Raw genomic sequence first — 19900 nt, 5'->3', positions numbered from 1 at the left:
CGTCTTCTGACTTTAACTGATCCATTTATTTTACAGAAACTGAGGCATTCATTTTACAGAAAGCACCCAACAGTGCTTCTGAAAACATTGTCCTGCAAGGTCACAAGTCCTTTCCCACGGTTGTAATCTGTGGCAGCTGCAAGCTCCCTAGAACTTGTTACAGTTTCACAGTCCCCCTCTAGGGGGAAAACTTCTGGTTGTTCTTTCTTTTAAGGACAATAGCAACACAGTTTCTTTTTAGATATTTTGTCGATATTTGTTCCTTTAAAATGCAAAAGGAAACAATGGAATCACAATGTTACTCTTCGTTTAACTATCTGTCAAAAACATTTGTCTCTGGTCAATGAGCTTCAAAACGTTAATTCTGACACCCCGCTCCAGGGTCAGGACGGTGGAAAGTTACTTTACTTTAAACTCACTTCTGGAGGTTTAAACAGTCCAAAAAAGATCCCCCTTCTTCTCCTGCTACCGAAGGGGGGGGGGGTTCAACGATTTTAAATGGTGAAAACCGATCCTTTAAAAGTGATTTTCTAAGCTCTAGTGTACGTTATCTTTGCTTTCTTCTGACTACAAGGAAACGGAAGGCTGACCTCCTGTTTAGACCTTCCCGTTTCAGTACCAAATTAAGGTGAATTTTTAAGTCCAATTCCTTTCTAATCGCCAGTTCTTATTTGAAGTCCAATTGTTCAATGTTCAAGTACTCATGGGTGATTATTTTAGATGCCAAATTGTCCCAGGAAAAAGGCAGCGCTCTCCGGCAACGGCTATGCGGCTTCACTCCACGGAAAAAGCAGTTGACTCACAGCACCGCTCCACTTCCCCCTCTTCGCTTCGGAGCCCGTTAGTGGGTTCCTTTGCGGGTTGGGGGGGCGCTAAGAGTGCCCGCCGAGTCCCACGGTCACAGGCTTCATCTGCCGGTGATTTCTAAAAGGGTCCCCACTTCGCCGCAGTGGAAAGGACCTGTTTCACGCGGAGCTGGTTCCTCCGGTTCAGAGGGAGTCCGCCATTGCCGATGGCGCCACCCCGGAAGTCCCGACATGCTAACTGCTTTAAATACCCTCTTTTCATAGGAAACAAAAAATATTGACTTAAATCCATGCGAGCAGCTTAAAATACTATTCAATAACATTGCTTTTTAATACTAATTTATAGTGATCTCCTTATCAGACTTCTGCCTTGCAAGCAGTTTGTGCCACTCACATAATAGTGGACCCAGGAAGATGTCTAGCAGTAGCAATTATATCTGGAGTAATTTTCAGTATGATCTATTTTCTGAAAGTCCTGTATTGAATTATCAAAGCTGCTGCCGTATTTGACTGTGATACATAATACTGCATTGCATTAACGTGGAGCCATTTTAGAAGAAAAGTAAAAAGCTTATTCGCTACTAGTGAATGAAGCTTGAATTTTGTAAGAAGGCTCCAAGCTACCTCTGGGTGTGTTCTTTAAACCCTCTCTGCAAACCTATGCATGCCAATGATATTTACTTTCGAGAAAATGCATATATAGGATTGTAGCCTTGGTCGGCCTGAAGTGTGTGAAAAACCAATGGAGTCTCATAACCAAACACTCCACGTTCTGCTAGGCTCAATATGTGCTGGAGTGATGGCCCCCTGGTGAGGAAAACTTCGTGTCTCACGTTTTGACTATTAGATGCAAAAATGCTCCATTTTTTAAGGCTTTCCTAGTAATCAGTGAAACGTAGGCTGCTGTTAGAGCAAGTTTCAACTTCCTGGGTTGCCTGGAAGCAGCTTAACCACATTCTGAGGCCTCCATTTTGAGGTTGAGAGGATAGGTAGAAATAGTCCCTCTTCTGTCTTCTTTACTCACCAGAGTCTTAGATTAGGTGTATGTTAATTTAGGGCTCAAACACACTGCGAAGTATCCTAACCATCTAGATGCCACTATGTGCAAGTGAGCCATTTGTTCAATGAGACCTAAACATATATGAATGAAATAAATTGTAGGAATGAGGTGGTGTGGCCCACATTCTCAAGAGGACTGTTTCTTGCTTGTTTTTTAAATTTTAAAGTAGCATATATTTCTCATAATCTTAAAAACCATAAAATAACACATCGTGTGGTCGAATCTCATTAAAAGGAACACATTTAATCTGAAAGGTTAAAACATATGCTTCATGTATTCCAAACTGCGTTACCCACCCCAAACACTACTCCCCTATGGGCCCCACTACCTGTGTGTCCAATAAAATCGCCCCATACTGTATAGAAGTTATCATTTTTCTTTTGGCCTCTTGCTATCTGCAGTTTCCATGTTAGCTTTTCCAACAAAGCTGTCTGCCAGACTGCTTGAAACCACTTATCCATGGTCAACAGTTGCAATGTTTTCCATGTACTGGCTATGGTCGTTCTCGCCATGTTCAATAAATAAGATCTTTATTCCTAATTCTTGGCACTAACAGCATTCAGGTTTTCGTGGTTTTTTTTTTCATTTTCATGTACTGTATTTTTTGCACCATAACACTCACTTTTTTCCTCCTAGAAAGTAAGGGGAAATGTCTGTGCGTGTTATGGAGCGAATGCCTACAGGTGGCAGGGGGGATCTGCTGCAGTCATGAGCAGAGGATCCATGGTTCCCCTTCCTTCCCTCCTCCGTGGCTCGCTTTGAAACAGCAGCTCCTGTCTGGTTGGCTGCTTTAAACCGTGCTCTCTGTCCCTCTCTCCTCCCAACTCAGCTCGCTAAATAGCAGCAAAACTTTTCAGCTCTCTAAGCTGGGGAGGAGGGAGAGAAGCAGAGCCTGCTTGTTTTAAAGGCGCAAAGCGGGAGAGGAGAGGAGCCTTCTCCCCTTATACCCCTCTTCTGCATTATTAGCAGCATCCTTCTCCACACACCCCATGCATGCTCCTTGTCCCTTGAGTGCTTTTCCTTCCCTCCCCACTTAAAACGTGGTTACAAAGCATGGATTCACATAGATCCTCAGGATTTTTGCATTGGGCTACCCCAAACTCACCATCAGATCACATGTCTGTGGCCACAGCATGAACCACAAAAATCATACATCCACTGTTTCGTTTAGAATATTTTTTTTCTTGTTTTCCTCCTCTAAAAACTACGTGCGTGTTATGGTCAGGTGCGTGTTATAGAGCGAAAAATACGGTATATTATAGGAAATTCCATGCATGTATTTATTTCAATTTCATAATTTTACCTGCACCATAATAATTGGGCCTCCGTTCTGGTAAAGATGAACCTTCATCTTTGGTAGTAAGACCCCCATCCATCTTTCTACAGCTGCCAAGTAATCTGGAAAAATATAAAAGAGAGATTGCATACATTGAAAGTTATTAATTGTTTTATGCAAAAGTTGTTTATTTCCCCATTGCTTAGTTATTGAATGTCTATAAAATAATTAAACGTACGCAAATCATTCAAATTCCTGGCGTTGCTAACATGAAGGCCGCCATGTTTCTCTTTACTTCAGCTCTCTGCCAAACCAAAAACCTCCATATTTTGCTTAAAGTGTGAGCCAGAAATGAGTTACAGTCATGGTTTAGATGCTCAAAAATGGGAGTAGCCCTTGCTTGTCTCTTAAACTCTTCCATCACTGCTCCCCCAAAATGTGTAAAGAGCATTTTATGGGCTGATTCACACATTCAAGGTGTGTCTTCCATTTGCCCCCCTTCATGCCATCATTTCCAACTATCCCTGGATATAGGCTAGAGAACTATAAAGTTACCTTTCTCTACTTAATCACATACCTGAGGTAAGCCATGAGATCACATGGGCACATGGGGGAGGGAGGATAACAACCGGCTCACAGGTATGAACTTCACATTTGACTTCTAGCAATGTCGTCTTAAGTAATCATATTCAACACTCCGCATTTTCTTGAACTCGTTACCTGCATCAGAAGATCTAAGGATGATGGTTTCTTTTTCTAATAGCCAGGCAGGTAGACCTCCCTAGAAAGGAAAAAAGAAAACTATAAAATATACTTGGAAAGCAAAACCATATAAAGATACTTGCCTCAGAAAATATATGGATTTCCACCCGCTGGAAGCATCTACTATAATAGCCAGCCAGCAGGAATAGTATTACTTGTTCATTTAAGGCATTTTTATACTCCTTAATTCACATTTCTAAGTGGTGTACATTTTTGTCATCAGAGTTCATATTATATTTATTTATATATGTGTGTGTATATAAATTATATATAAATTATATATTTATAATTTAATTTAATTATTTAAATTTCTAGTGGTGTACATTTTTGTCATCAGAGTTCATTTTATATTTATTTATTTATATGTGTGTGTGTGTGTGTGTGTGTATAATTTATTATTTTCAGGTTTATACATTTCAATAATTTTACAGTCATTTTAACATTCCAAAACTTGACTTCCTTCCCCCTATTTCTGTGGTTCCTTAAATTCCTTAAATTTATTTTTAATATTTTCTGCATATCCAAATTAACTCTAAGTGGTGTACATTAAGACAATCCACAGAAAGCGGGACAATAACGCTATTTTTTATTATTATCATCAAAACAAACATTATTTTAAAATGCCTGCAGGAAGAAGGAAGTCTTAGTCATGCATGTGACGTGCAGGAAGGAAGGAACCTTTCTGATCTATTGGGAGGAGTTTCACAATCTTGGGGTTACTATGCTGAATTCACAGTCCTCATCTACTACTTGACAATGCAGGCGTATGAGCTGCGTGGCCTGACCTAGTGCTCAGAGCTGGGTAAAAGAACCCTAAAATCAACATGAAGCCATGGCTCTGCCCCCAGCAGAGTTGTGTTGCACCACCTTCACCCAAATGGACAGTGGCCTCTTCAAAGGATTTTGAGGGCCACCCAAATGGCTCCATACCCTCAGAGGTGGCACAGCACGACACTTTGAGGGGGGTGGTATCAGGGCCGGCACACACCCGAAGCAGGCTGAGGCTGCCACCTTGGGCAGCAGAAGCCAAAGAGGCACCTCTGCCACCGGCGAAGTGGCGCCAGCAATTGAAAATGTTTATTCGGCTTTACGCCCATCTACTGCAATGCGCTCTACGTGGGGCTACCTTTGAAGGTGACTCGGAAACTACAGCTAATCCAGAATGCGGCAGCTAGACTGGTGACTGGGAGCGGCCGCCGAGACCATATAACACCGGTCTTGAAAGACCTGCATTGGCTCCCAGTACGTTTCCGAGCACAATTCAAAGTGCTGGTGTTGACCTTTAAAGCCCTAAACGGCCTCGGCCCAGTATACCTGAAGGAGCGTCTCCACCACCATCATTCTGCCCGGACGCTGAGGTCCAGCGCCGAGGGCCTTCTGGCGGTTCCCTCATTGCGAGAAGCAAAGCTACAGGGAACCAGGCAGAGGGCCTTCTTGGTAGTGGCGCCCGCCCTGTGGAACGCCCTCCCACCAGATGTCAAAGAGATAAACAACTACCTGACATTTAGAAGACATCTTAAGGCAGCCCTGTTCAGGGAAGTTTTTAATGTATGATATTTTAGTGTTATTTTGGTTTCTATGGAAGCCGCCCAGAGTGGCTGGGGAAACCCAGCCAGATGGGCGGGGTACAAATAAATTATTATTATTATTATTAAGCACAACACAACAAAACAAATCAAATAAAACAGTGGACTCGTACAAGCCACCAGTAATATAACACAATTCATAGCTCACAAGGACAGATATTAGCAATTCAAAAGAAAAAATTAAGATTAAGATTAAGATTTAGGCACTACGCTAAAATCAATATCTGATGTCATTGTAGAAAATTCTTATAACTATCAATAATTGGCTAACATTCCATTCCGTCTCTTGTACGAGAGGACAGCTGTTAGGAATTTAGCAACCTGAAGTGGTGCCAGCTTTCACCAATATGTCGCCCAAATCTCGCAAGGTCTCGTGAGATCTTGCAGGGAACCCGCTGCTGCCGCTTTGTGGGCACTGCCATGCAACCGATGTAAGGAAGGCTTTGGTCAAACAGCCCCTTCCATGTTTGGTACCAAGTGGGTCTTAAAAATCTATCAGGGGCAAGTGGAGCAGAACTGAGGAGCAGGTCATGGAGAAGGTAGAAGAACAAAATCTGTCACCAAGGAAGGGTGATGGGACATAGAATTCAGCGTCACACAAGAACCAGTATTGTTTCCTTTTGATGCAGCAAGGTTCTAGTTGCTGACCCTGCAAAAATAGTCTGGAGAACAAATGGGCAAAGCTTGGTAAAATCTTGATAGATGGCCCAGCCTCTGCTCCCTTTGACATTATCAAGATCACATCCTTTAAAATCTGCCAAATAGGGCTGGGTGAGATATTTTAATTTATCTTCCAAAACTGGTCTGAATATAATATCATATGTAATACCATATAATATCATTATATCCGTTTCATAGTTTTTGACTTGGCAATATATCACAAATCATGATGGGTGTTAGAGCTGGGTGATATATTAATGTATCTTCCAAAACTGGTTTGAAGTCCATTTCATTATATTGGTTTCATAATTTTTGACCTGGCAATATACTGTGTGTGTGTGTGTGTGTGTGTGCGCGCGCTATGCAAAAATCACAATGTGGGGAAAACCGTGAAGCCAGCCAATGCCTCTACATAGCTCCATCCTTATTTCAGGCATTGTGATATATACTGGAGTATTCTGATGTTTAGCTGGTGATACATCACGATGTTGAAAATCAGATATCGGCCAGCCCTACTGCTCAATACCATGATTGATGATAGCATCACATTATGCAGGAAAATCCTAGCACCCAAACTCATATAAGCAACTATATAAGCACTGATTCCAATATTGACTTAAAACCACCATATTTTAAAATGGCTTTTCTTGATTCTCTTCTTTTTGTTGGACTCCAGCATGGCCAAGGAACTGAACCAAGACTATAGTTGAAGGAGCAGGTGGGATTGGACCAGTTTTGGGATGGAAATGACAAGCTGCATTTAGGGCATCACGGTATTCCATGTCCAGTATCTTGTGAATGTCTGTCAAACGTGAAAACCAAGAGCGTTTCCAGACTGTCACTATTCTTGGGTTTAAAGGTAAAGGTACCCCTGCCCGAACGGGCCAGTCTTGACAGACTGTGGGGTTTGTGCGCCCATCTCACATTTATTGGCCGGGGGCCAGCGCTGTCCGGGGACACTTCCGGGTCACGTGGCCAGCGTGACATCGCTGCTCTGGCGAGCCAGAGCCGCACACGGAACGCCGTTTACCTTCCCGCTGGTAAGCGGTACCTATTTATCTACTTGCACCCGGGGGTGCTTTCGAACTGCTAGGTGGGCAGGCGCTGGGACCGAACAGCGGGAGCGCACCCCGCCGCGGGGATTCGAACCGCCGACCTTTCGATCGGCAAGCCCTAGGCGTTGAGGCTTTAGCCCACAGCGCCACCCGCGTCCCTATTCTTGGGTTTAGGGAAGCTTTTAATGTTTAATAGACTATTGTATTTTAATATTCTGTTGGAAGCTGCCCAGAGTGGCTGGGGAAACCCAGCCAGATGGGCGGGGTATAAATAATAAATTATTATTATTATTATTATTATTAGGATTCTATCCCACCCTGGCAAATTCAGGCTGTGCAGTTATAGCCAATTGGGAAAGCTTGAGCAACAAACCTGCAACACAACTGCTTCTGCAAATGATCAGACTTTTTGCAATACACTGGAAAGCGTGGGATAACACGTCCTCTCGTGCAATGCCCTCCGGCCTCCCCACCAACAAATGAGGATAAATATTTACCATGTCCCATTCTGCACATATATATGGCCCAGCTCTCAGGATGACGAGCAAGCCAATCTCATCGGCAAGCCGCAGGAAACTCTCAAGGTCTCGATCACCAGCGAAGTTGTAAACTCCTGGCTCAACTTCGTGAAAGTTCCACGGGACATACCTGCAAATACCACATACGCCTCTTACGTTAGAATTACAAAAATGACACAAGCAGCAATATAATCGTACCCGAAGGAATGACACCTAACAGCCAGGTGGGATATGAAGTGCAGGTGTTCCTTTTCCTGAATGCATGAACAGGCCTTCGCACCAGAGGGTTCAGAGTTGGGTGGGAATTCATGCAAAGACTCTCCTGCATGTGAAAAGCGTGCCTCTCCCTCTTAATTGTGCACCATGCTTGTGTGTTTTGATTTGTGCTTCCGTGCACAGAACTGCACACCGTACTTTTTCCTCTGCTCGTGGCTCCTTGGATCCAAGCGAAAGGATTTGTTTTTCCGTAGATTCTTAACACAACTCGGGGGGAAAGTTCTCTAACATGAGCAAAGCTCTTGTACGGTTGCCATTCGCTTTGACAAGGCTCGTGCAGGGGAACCTTTCAGTATAGACCAGGAGTTGGCAACCTAAGGCCCAGGGGCTGGATGCGGCCCAATCGCCTTCTCAATTGGGCCGGCGGATGGTCCGGTAATCAGCGTGTTTTTACACGAGTAGAATGTGTCCTTTTATTTAAAATGCATCTCTGGGTTATGTGTGGGGCCTGCCTGGTGTTTTTACATGAGCAGAATGTGTGCTTTTATTTAAAATGCATCTCTGGGTTATTTGTGGGGCATAGGAAATCGTTCATTTCCCCCCAAAAAAATAAAGTCCGGCCCCCCACAAGGTCTGAGGGGCAGTGGACCGGCCCACGGCTGAAAAAGATTGCTGGCCCCTAGTACAGACTGTGCTTTTCTCATGCATGATGAAGCGATTGTGCTGCTGGCTACTTCTGACAAGCTTTTCAGCATGTTAGAGCACATGAATCTAGCTCTCTCTGGTGGCTCTATCTTAGAATCACACTTTGGGAGGGATATTGCTGTTGATAGGGATATTGCTGTTTTAGAGATGCAAAAGCAGCAAGGCTTTCACAAAAGCGTAACACTAAAAAAGGTTTGTCATTATATCTGCTCTAAATAAGAATGCCGTTACTCATGGAGAAGGTATCAGAACAAAATCTGTCACCAAGGAAAGGTGATGGGACATAGAATTCAGTGTCACACGAACACCAGTACAGTGTCACACGAACACCAGTACAGTCTGTAACCTGAAGCGTATGTAACCTGAGGTACCACTGTATTGTTTCTTTTTTGATGCAGCGAGTTTCTAGTTGTTGAAGCTGCAAAAATAGTCTGGAGAACAAATGGGCAAAGCTTGGTAAATCTTGATAGATAGCATAGAATTTCCCCATGTCATAATAATAATAAGCAGAATGATCAAGTGCATCCAACTTTTCTTAATTTGCAGTTTATGCAAGTTGCAGAAAGCAACTTTTACCCCGGAGAAGCAACTTTTACCCCGGTGGAGTCTCCTTCTTTGGAGGTCTTTAAGCAGAGGCTTGACAACCATATGTCAGGAGTGCTCTGATGGTGTTTCCTGCTTGGCAGGGGGTTGGACTCGATGGCCCTTGTGGTCTCTTCCAACTCTATGATTCTATGATTCTATTCTATTCTAAGAAGCGTTTTGACTTACTTTAAAGCACAGCATACTGTTCTGCTTTTTTTCCCCCCTGAAGAAGTAAATAGGCAGAAATGCATGACTGCGCCAATACATCTTGAACTGCCACAGCACAAGGAAGGCAGAAGCAATAAGCTGGATGCACATACCGTATTTTTCGCCCTATAGGACACACTTTCCCCCCTCCAAAAATGAAGGGGAAATGTGTGTGCGTCCTATGGGGCGAATGCAGGCTTTCGCTGAAGCCTGGAGAGCGAGAGGGGTCAGTGCGCACCGACCCCTCTCGCTCTCCAGGCTTCAGGAAGCTATCCGCAAGCCTTGGGAGCTCCGCGGGCGTTCCCGTCGGGCTCCCAAGGCTTGTGGATAGCAGCCTCCAAACCTGACCTGGTTTGGAGGCTGGCGGTGGGGAAAGCAGTGCTTCTCCCCACCGCCAGCCCCACAAGCTCAGGGGACAGCGGGGAGGCGGAGCGCACCTTCCCGCTGTTCCCCGACCTGGTTTGGAGGCTGGCGATGGGAGTTGCCTGCAGCCCGATGCCTGGGGTGTGCTGAGCCACGCGCCCCGGACTTCGGGAAGATGTCCGCAAGCCTGGGGAGACTGGCGTGACTTCCCGCCAGGCTCCCTAGGCTTGCGGATAGCAGCCTGTTCTGGGGGCTGGGGTCAGGGGAAGCTAGGGCTTCCCCTGCCCCAGCCCTGTGCCTGGGGAAAAAATTATTTTTTCCCCTTTATTTCCCACCCCCCCAAAAAAACTAGGTGCGCCCTATGGGCCGGTGCACCCTATGGGGCAAAAAATACGGTATATATCTGCTCATTTTAGGTAGCAGTACCTTGCTCTGGAATAAATGGAAGTCAAGAGTAAACAACTGTATTACACCGCTTTCAGAATGTGTTCCTGGCTACCTTTTAGTTGGGAAATGGGCAACATCTCTCGAGAACTGGACTCCGGCAGAGGGTTGGACTCGATGGCCCTTGTGGTCTCTTCCAACTCTATGATTCTATGATTCTATGATAATGAGTTTCATGTATTGCTACACCTTCTGGCTCTTTGCCAATGAAGTCAATATATCGTATCTTCAGAGGATGCCTCACCCCTTTTAATGGTTGCCTGAGAACCACTCTTGCTACCTACGTTTGGATGGCATCAAGACCTGCCATCTTCATCTTCAAGAGGCGGTCTTTCCAGTAGTACCGGGGAACTCGGGAGTAATGGAAGCTGCCCGAGATGTAACGGAATGGTTTCCCATCCTTGAGGAAGCAGTTGTGGGCATAATCGATCCCAAAGCTTCTCTGGGATGTGACCTGTGAAGATATGTTAGGTGGACAGGAGCTTTAGCTTTCGGGAAAGAACATAATTCCCCCCCCCCCCAATTTTTTTTATTGATTTTCCAAATTTTTAACAAATGCAACATAACATAAGAAACAAAACATATAGAAAACAAACAAACATAGACAATTTCTTCCAATCAAAATCCAAGCTAATTTCCATTGTTAAGTGACTTCCTCAAATCCTTCCTAACTGATTTTCATTAAATCTCATTTTAGCAATTTTCCAATACTCCTTTTCTAATACAATTAACTAATTCAAATTACTAACTTCCTTCCTTTTCATCATAATCTCAACCCATAGTATTCTACAATTCAACATATCTTAATCCTAAATCAATTTTTATTTTATTTTATTTTTTAACACAAGCAGAGACATGGCCCTTCCATGCTAGGAGAGGGAGGCACGCTTTCCTCTAACCCACATTTTGCCACCTCCGGTCTAGAATTTATTCGTTTAATACAAAATAGTAACAGCACTGTAACAATTCAAACTGACCACCGCACATACAAGAGCCAAAATGCACCGCTGTGCTGATAAAACATTACCAGAACTACTATTTTAACCTTTACAGCAGGAGTGGGGAGCATGCAGCCCCCCAAATGTTACACTGGACACGAAAGCTGGGGCTGATGGGAGTTGTGGGTCCAATAATATCTAGGGGGTGCAGGTTAGCCACCCCTGTGGTAGGGAATATTTATTATAACACCTGCCCCGGCATCATTATTTCTGCCAAATCATTAGCTTTGGGTACCAGCACTGAACTATTCAATCCTAAAAGAAACACCTATAAATCAATTATCTCTACAAAATCAGCATTTCTTTTTTTAAAAAAAGAATTACAGTGGTACCTCGGGTTAATAACTTAATTCGTTCTAGAGGTCCATTCTTAACCCGAAATTGTTCTTAACCGGAGGTACCACTTTAGCTAATGGGGCCTCCTGCTGCCACCACACGTCTGTTCTCATCCTGAAGCAAAGTTCTTAACCTGAGGTACTATTTCTGGGTTAGCAGAGTCTGTAACCTGAAGCGTCTGTAACCTGAAGCATCTGTAACCTGAGGTACCACTGCACATTGCTACCTTCCACTTTTTCTTTCAACCCTCTTATTTTAATATTTTTCTTTCATAACCCTATTCTATAGGTGCATGCCTTTAGGTCTATATTAGCTGTCCTCTCTCTCCCAACCCTGATCTTTTTACGTCCTGATCTTCACATCCCACCAGCCTTAAAAGCTCCGCCCTCGCTGCCCAGTTTAGCTTGAACCCATTTCTCAGAACACCTGCCTGATGCCACCTGTCATGGTTTAAAAGCCAACTTTTCTATGACATCTTTGGAACAATCCCCTAGTTCCCATGCCCTACAGGTAGCTAAGCGTAAACATAACTGAAATAATCACAGATTGCTTCCCCATTTCCCCGACTCTGCTTTCTTTGTTGATCCCTGTACTGATTTTTAGACTGTAAACTCAAGTCAGAGACCTGTCCTCCTCTTGCATTCCATCCACCACCATGCACACGGACAGTGCTATATAATTAAATATCTACTTACTAATCACTCTACCGTACTTCTCCATTTCAGGCAGAAGTTGCAAGTTCTGTCCTTTGGTCATGTACTAAAATAAGATTTTAATTCCACCAAAACAGTCTCATTTAAGTTCTTCCACAGCATGACAAGATAGCAATCCTACCGCAAGGTCCACTTGGGATGAGCAGGTACAGAATAAATATTTTAAAAATAAAAAAATCGTCCAGTAGCACCTTAGAGACCAACTAAGTTTGTTCTGGGTATAAGCTTTTGTGTGCATGCACACTTCTTCAGATACACTGAAAGAGAAGTCACTAGACCCTTATATATAGTGGGAGGGTGGGGTGGGGTTTTTCTCAGAAGTAGGAGATGGGTGATTGACTCAATGGGTATGGTAAACTGTTGGACTGTTAACAACTACACTTAGTCCTGTGGGGGGAAAGCAAGGGATAGTAAGCAGGCGACTAAAAATAGCTTTAGCATATGTCATGAGACAAGAATCCAATATCCAATATCTCTATTCAGACCAGGTCTCTCCATAGTTTTCAGTTTAGTAATAAGTTGAATGTATGTCGCTGGGGAAGAGACGCCTCTTTGTAGTCAGGGCTAGATCTGAGTCTTCTTTTAATTTGTATACCACTTTCCACAAAAGGAGATTGTGTTCAGAGTAGGTCACAATACACAAAGCAGAAGCAGCAATACACAACACACCAAAAGCCACAATATTGAGTATGTTTTAATTTAATCTTTTTAATGCATTTCAACAATTTCAACAGCAATTCACAGATCAAAACATAACACTCCAATACAGAAATCAATGCAAGAACTCTGGATAAATATGAAAGTGCCACCATACAAAAGCAGAAAATAATGGGAATTTTTAAAAACACAACATTCTGGTTTGACAACTTATCTCACAACCTTGTTGTTTCACCGTCTCTTACCTGGGGCAATGTTACACACCCCAAACGTAGGCTATTCTCAGAGTTTTCATTATAGTTTCAGGGGCGTTTCAAAGGTAGCATCCCAATAAGCTGTTAAATTTTGTACTTCATCTTATTCATTATAATCATTCTTTATTAATTTATATACCACTTTAATTTCAAAACAGGGCTTGGTAACAGAAGTAATAGAAGATTCAATGACTTGCAGGTCTAAGCACCTGCTCAGCAGTATCCCAGAGAAATTGTGGCATTTTATGAACAAGACGATGCACTGCACAAGCCAAATGGAATAAATTATTTCATACTGATGACGTGAGAACGCAGAATTATCTCAGTTATTTCTGCTCTACTTCCCAATCTCATTGGCATTCCATAATAAAACGTCCCCGGGCTAACATACACAAAAGTGTTTTGTCCGACCTTGTACAAGCCAACAAAGAATGGATTCAAGAAATAGGCAGCAATATTCAGAGGAAATATCTGCCCTCCGTGAGTATGCCCAGACAAGATCAAATTTATATCTGGCCGAGCCTGGAGAGCCCATTTAGCAGCAAGTGGCTGGTGGGCAAGAAGAATGATGGCATGATCTGTGCCACAGTCTCCAAGAGCCTTATTTAAATCCATCCCATGGCCAGGGTAATGCATTGCGGTAGCCTCAATATCGTCTACCCCTGCCAGACAAAACCAATCGGTGCTCCTACCCTTGGGGGACATAATCTTGACGTTCTCATTATGCAGAGGGCGGATGTTTAGTGATTTCAGCACTTCAAACCAACTGTTGACATCAGAGGTATAGTACTCATGGTTTCCTGTGACAAAATAAGTTCCCAGTGGGGAGTTAAGCATGCCCAGAGGTTTCACAGCATGCCCAAGGCCTTCCACGTCAGAATCAGTCAAGTCACCCACAATCACCGTGATATCCGGTTTCAAGGCCCTAACCATTTTTACAACCATTTCCAGTTTGGTCTTGCCAATGGTTGGCCCCAGGTGAATATCTGAAAGCAAGACCACCTTCAACTGGTCCATAGACGGTGGCAGTTTGTGAAGAGGAATCACTACTGACTTCACTGCAGGTGGTTGGGAAGCATTGAGGAGTCCCAGAACAGTCAACACAACTGTCAACACAACCGCTAGAGCTGGCTTTATTGCCAGTTTGGCATTTTTACTGGCACTGCCCATCTTTGCCTCTCTTTGGAGCAAGAGATTATAAACTTGTTCCAAAGAGCCTAGGACGAAGAGGCAGAATATAAGGAGGATGTACCCTCCAAGGCAGGTATGAGCAGCTAAAGAAAATAAATACGGTTCCTCTGCAACAAGCAGCAGAACTGTAAAAAAGCTCGAGTGTGCCAAAATCAGGAACATTAACACAGCTGTTTTCCATAAGGTGAAACAGGACAACATGGGAGTTGGTGATCTGTAGAACACGGTCACAAGGCTTCTCCATATGTGAAGCGATCCTATGAACATCAGGGCGTTAGCAAATAGTAACATCTGCAGTCTGACCAGCCACCTCAAACGCTTCTCCTCAATCCTGTCAGCCAAAAGTGTCCGAGATGCTATCATGGAGAAGAAGACAATTCCAGCAACTGCTGCAGCCTTAGTTTTAAGGGACAACTGTTTGAAGATCATCTTTATTCTTGAATGGTCCCAAGATTCTTCCTTGTTCTTCTACAATATTTTCCAGTAGGCAACAACGTAGCTCTGGAGGAATTTCTTGGTCTGAAACCCAGTAATACCATCAGCTCTGGATAATAAAGAACATTCCCTAGTGTAGAAACCAGGAAAAAGGAACCAATGATACACAGCAATTGTGACACTACATTTCATGATTAAAAAAACTATTACTGTCTTGAAAATATTTTCAAAACACGTTGAATTAGAAGTACAGTGGAACCTCGGTTTTTGAGCATCTTGGAAGCTGAACGATTTGGAACACGAATGCCGAAAACCCAGAAGTGAATGCGTCCATTTTTGAACGCGCCTTGGAAGTCGAACAACTTCTGAGGCGCATTTCTCCATTTTCTCAATGGAATTTGCCGGCCGCTCATTGCGCCTCGGTTGTCGAACATTTTGGAAGTCAAACTGTTTTCTGGAATGGATTACGTTTGACAGCCGAGGTACCACTGCATATGCAGCAGCAGAATTTTGAGCTTCAGAAAGTGTAACCGTCCGATTCAAAAACCTCCACATTTATTGTGCCGTTTGAGAAGCTCATCGGCCAGAACTGGGAGATCTGGTCCAGAAGAGCAAGGGGGTGGTTTTTGGCCACAGGGCTCTGGAATGTTCCCTCCCTTGGAGGCCTCTCCTCAGAAGCCAGCGGTACGCGTGAGTACTTCTGAGCCCCAAGGGAGGACTTTTTTTTTTTGAGAAAAACGGCACATCCTGGAGTTCAGCCATCTCCTCCCCCGGTCCTCCCTTGGGGCTCAGAAGTACTCACGCGTACCAGCCGGCTTCCAAGAAGAGGCATCCAGCGACTCTGTGCAGAACATTTATGTCCACAATGTATTCTTACTTTGTAAATTATAGGCGTCAGGTGTATAACCAGTTTCCACAAGAATCAGAAACGATCCTTCTCTGAAACAATTCAACTACAGCTAGCAGTTCATAAGTAGTGTTCCCACCCTCAAAGTTTACTCAGCTTTCGGAAATATTGTCTCATTTTGTGGGTTCAGCACCACAAACTGATACAGTGGTGCCTCGCAAGACGAAAAGAATCTGTTCTGTGATTCTCTTCGTCTAGCGGTTTTTTCGTCTTGCGAAGCAAGCCCATTGACGGATTAGCGCTATTAGTGGCTTATCTGCTGATCGGATCAGCTGATAAGCGGCTTAGCGGCTTAGAAAAGGGGGGGGGAACCAGCAGGAACTCGCAAGACATTGTCGTCTTGTGAAGCAAGCCCATAGGAAATTCGTTTTGCCAAGCACCTCCAAAACGGAAAACTCTTTCGTCTAGCAAGTTTTCCGTCTTGCGAGGCAAGCATCTTGCGTGAGGAATGCATCTCATATTGTTCAGATGGTCCTGGTTAGCAGTGGCACCAAAATGACACATCACAGCTAGGTGAGGCGAGAAAGGAAAGGGGTGATTGCTACAAAGGGTGAGTCAATTCCTGTTCCTGCATGATGTTTTTGTCCCACAGCAGCTGCAGCATCAGCCAACACAATCCCAAATGGCACAAACTCAGAAAACTTAAAAAAAAACAAAACATCACGAACACATCAGCCACACAAACACAAATGTTATGTTGTCCACCCTGGCCAGTATAATCTTGACAAAATCTTGTAATCGTGAACTTTTTTGTGGTCTCATTTGTGGCACATGACCAGGGCTTGTCTAAGACCTGTCAATGCCTGAGGCGGAACTTCCCCTGCCGCCCCCATGATGGAAGGGGGCACGAAGCTCTGGAAGCCCCTCTCCATCTCCTCAAGCCTTGCCTGCTCACCAGGCTGTGCCGAGGGAGGGGTGGGGAACTTCAGAAAGTGCTGCTCTTTAAGGAGAAGTACTTTCCTAAGTTCCTTTCCAGGAGAACACAGTGCCCTTCTGCCACTGCAGTGGCAGTGGGGCGATGTGCTCATGTGAGCGCCGCCTCTTTCATTTCTGCCGCCTGAGGCGGCTGCCTCATCTAGTGTCGTGGATGGGCCGGCTCTGAACAAGAAGACTGCTCCTTACAATTAGGCAATATAGCAGACAAGAGTATGCTTGTAATTCACAGGTTCAGATCTTTGACATGGTTGTAGCCATTGTGATTCCACTCTTCTCAACAAGGATGCTTTGTTTAAGCTATTGTTTCCCATGCGTAATGCTTTGGGGACCTTAACGTTGTTTGTTAGTTACTGTTTTGCCCAAACATGCCAATGGTTTTTTGGGATTGTCCAAAATTATACTTTCCATCGTAGCAAAGCTCATGAAAGCAAGATAATGTAACATGCACTTGTACTAACAAAGCGGCAATTCCTGTTCCTAAAACTAATGTAGGAAAAAATTATGCTGTGGTTGCGTCCATGTAAACTGGCTAGAAATAGCAATGTGCAACATCAAATACTATTAAGAGTCAAAGTTGGTTGCTGTTAAAAACTACAACACTATCTGCTTGCTTATTCTAATCACTGACAGCAACACCTAATAGCCTCTAGCAAAAGGTTACATAATACTGGATTTAAAAATGCATACTGTATGTAAAGTAGCAGGTGAACAGATGTCTTGCTTCCTTTTATGTTACTGCTAATGAGCTGCATTAGAACAGAGCCTAGGGCTTGCCAATCAGAAGGTTGGTGGTTCAAATCCCCACGACAGGGTGAGCTCCCATTGCTCGGTCCCAGCTCCTGCCAACCTAGCAGTTTGAAAGCATGCTGGCCACATGACCCGGAAGCTGTATGCCGGCTCCCTTGGCCAGTAAAGCGAGATGAGCGCCACAACCCCAGAGTCGGCCACGATTGGACCTAATGGTCAGGGGTCCCTTTACCTAATGAGCTGCATTATTATTTAAATATTTCAACACAGTAGAATGATAAAGACCTGTGTAGATAAATCCAATAAATAATAAAATAAATTGAACCAAAGAATCAGGCAGGACTACACAAATACAGAAGAATAAAACAAAATTCAATATTTTAAAAAGTGGAAGCTACAGATTTTAACCAACAATTAAACATATAAAAACATCACAGAATCTTTCGCAGACATGCAATTCTAGAAAGGAAAAGCCATGGGACAATTTAGGTAGAACGTATTTTCAAAGTTTCCTAATTTACCTCAATTTTTTAAAAGTATGTAACATCACAAAAAATACAGAATGTGCAAAGGGTCATAAAATCATTTTACAGGTGAAGAACTAAGAAGGAATGCAACTCCAAAAGGTAGTTTCTCAATCAGCCATAGTTCCAATATAGGAAGCTTGGGGGGGGGGGAAGCAGCTTAAAGAAGGGGCACTTCCTAGCAAGGTGTTTGGAACTACATTGGTCAGTCTGTTGAGACTACCTAGCTAGACCTCTGGATTAGTAAAGCACATGGGGAATTGACAACCCCTGCGTGGTTTTGCTGATCCATCAGTCCTGCTGCAAAACCACCCAGCCACTTGTAAGTCCTGAGATTACATGAAGCTCAAGGGTCCCAGAACTTCTCTCCCAGACTACCATACAATGCGATAAGGTAAAAGGTAAAGGGATCCCTGACCATTAGGTCCAGTCGTGAGCGACTCTGGGGTTGCAGCGCTCATCTCGCTTTATTGGCCGAGGGAGCCGGCGTACAGCTTCCAGGTCATGTGGCCAGCATGAGTAAGCCGCTTCTGGTGAACCAGAGCAGTGCATGGAAATGCCGTTTACCTTCCCACCGGAGCGGTACCTATTTATCTACTTGCACTTTGACGTGCTTTTGAACTGCTAGGTTGGCAGGAGCAGGGACCGAGCAATGGGAGCTCACCCTGTTGCAGGGATTTGAAGCGCCGACCTTCTGATCGGCAAGTCCTAGGCTCTGTGGTTTAACCCACAGTGCCACCCCGTCCCTTATACAATGCGATACTGGCTAGCATTGATTTATTTCACTTAAAATGCAACAGGAAGTCTTTCAACCTGTCACCTGCTTTCCAAAGTCCACTCTGGCTCGCTCCCTTCCTTTGCTAGAGACAGGGGAGTAAATTCGTTTTATAGAGCACTCTGGGAGTTCAGCAACAGAGGAAAAGCAGTAGGAGCAATTCGTGTTGTAACGCTGTTTGGGAGCTCACGGCCTCAATCTTGTGTGGATCTCTGGGCTAGGCGTGTTTCCATGTACACAGAGCAAAGCAGCCGAAGCGAAACACACCCTTTTGCAACTCTGGCTATTTTCTGTGCGCTTCCTCAATCAGAATTCTGCTCAAAACCCCATGCAGTCCTCGCAGATCCCTCTGCTAAGGCTCGGTTCCCTCCTGTTCTTCACACACCCGACCCAGCCCTCATCGTACAGGAGACCCACTTGCATTCAGAGATGGCGGTGCGTGGAATTGAATGGCACTGCGCTCACCATAACGCAGCAGACCCACAACCCTCCACTGCTCCGGGGAGCCCAGTGCGGAAATGCAAAAGAGTGCCTTTCTCCTGCGCAAGAAATAACCAAGGCTACGATCGGGGAAATGGGGAGGGGGATAGAGCAGCAGCAATATCAACTTACAGGCGATCCAAATCCCGCGTGCAGAAGCTGCAGTAAGAGCAGAGCAAACATTGCGGCAACCCAAAAAAACCCAGATGATGGGAAAAGGATGGTCGTTCCAGCTTCAGCCCTCTAACCGCCTGACTTTGGAGTCAGCTGACTGGAGCTTCCGCCTCGGTTTCCCCAAACCAGCCAATTGCAATGCGGGAAAAAAGGAAAGAAGAGGTGGGGAGGGGAGAGGGAGGAAAAGGAAAAATGTGACGCAGGTTTTCAAACCATTTGCCAGCTTCATTATTTTTCTTCATCATGTCTATTCATGGCCGATGCTGCCCTTGAAGGACGTAAATCACCCAAAAGGCATTTGCAATAAAATACCATTGCAATGAAGGGGGGGACGACACATTTTTATTCTGCAACTGAAAGCAGTAAAATTCCTGCATTGCTTTGTGTGTGTGTGTGTGTGTGTGTAAAATTGTAAAACATCAGACGTTGAAAATTTCCTGATAAAGGGCTGCCTTCAGATATCTTCTAAAATAAGGTTACCATGTTTTTTTTCAAAGAATCTGGGGATACTTTTTTTTAAAAAGAAAAAA

At 44.2% G+C, this 19900-nt stretch overlaps 2 protein-coding genes across 3 annotated transcripts in view; both read right to left on the bottom strand.

The window, feature by feature from the left end:
• Positions 1-19463, bottom strand: part of GLB1 (galactosidase beta 1) — a 44582-nt gene extending 25119 nt beyond the window's left edge. Inside the window, exons 1-5 of one of the 2 annotated variants that reach the window (XM_082193028.1) lie at positions 19329-19463; positions 10528-10697; positions 7703-7853; positions 3863-3923; positions 3170-3264 (exon numbers count right to left, since the gene is read on the bottom strand). In XM_082193028.1, coding sequence (XP_082049154.1) covers positions 3170-3264; positions 3863-3923; positions 7703-7853; positions 10528-10697; positions 19329-19379 — 528 coding nt within the window. In that variant the 5' untranslated portion in view covers positions 19380-19463. Of the gene's footprint in view, positions 1-3169; positions 3265-3862; positions 3924-7702; positions 7854-10527; positions 10698-12272; positions 12390-19328 lie in introns of those variants that run through there. The other variant, XM_082193029.1, reaches the window with a different exon arrangement.
• TMPPE (transmembrane protein with metallophosphoesterase domain) lies at positions 12979-19466 on the bottom strand. The gene is made up of 2 exons (XM_082193053.1): positions 19329-19466; positions 12979-14957 (listed from the first exon to the last, which is right to left on the bottom strand). Exon 2 carries the CDS (start codon positions 14819-14821, stop codon positions 13487-13489), a length of 1335 nt encoding a protein of 444 aa, XP_082049179.1. The 5' UTR covers positions 14822-14957; positions 19329-19466; the 3' UTR covers positions 12979-13486.
• Positions 19467-19900: the final 434 nt, after the last annotated feature.

Source organism: Podarcis vaucheri (genome assembly GCF_965113315.1).
Source record: "Podarcis vaucheri genome assembly, chromosome: 12".
In the NCBI taxonomy this organism is placed as follows: domain Eukaryota; kingdom Metazoa; phylum Chordata; class Lepidosauria; order Squamata; family Lacertidae; genus Podarcis; species Podarcis vaucheri.
The sequence above is the reverse complement of the archived record's forward strand: the minus strand, read 5'-3'. Positions and strand labels throughout refer to the sequence as shown.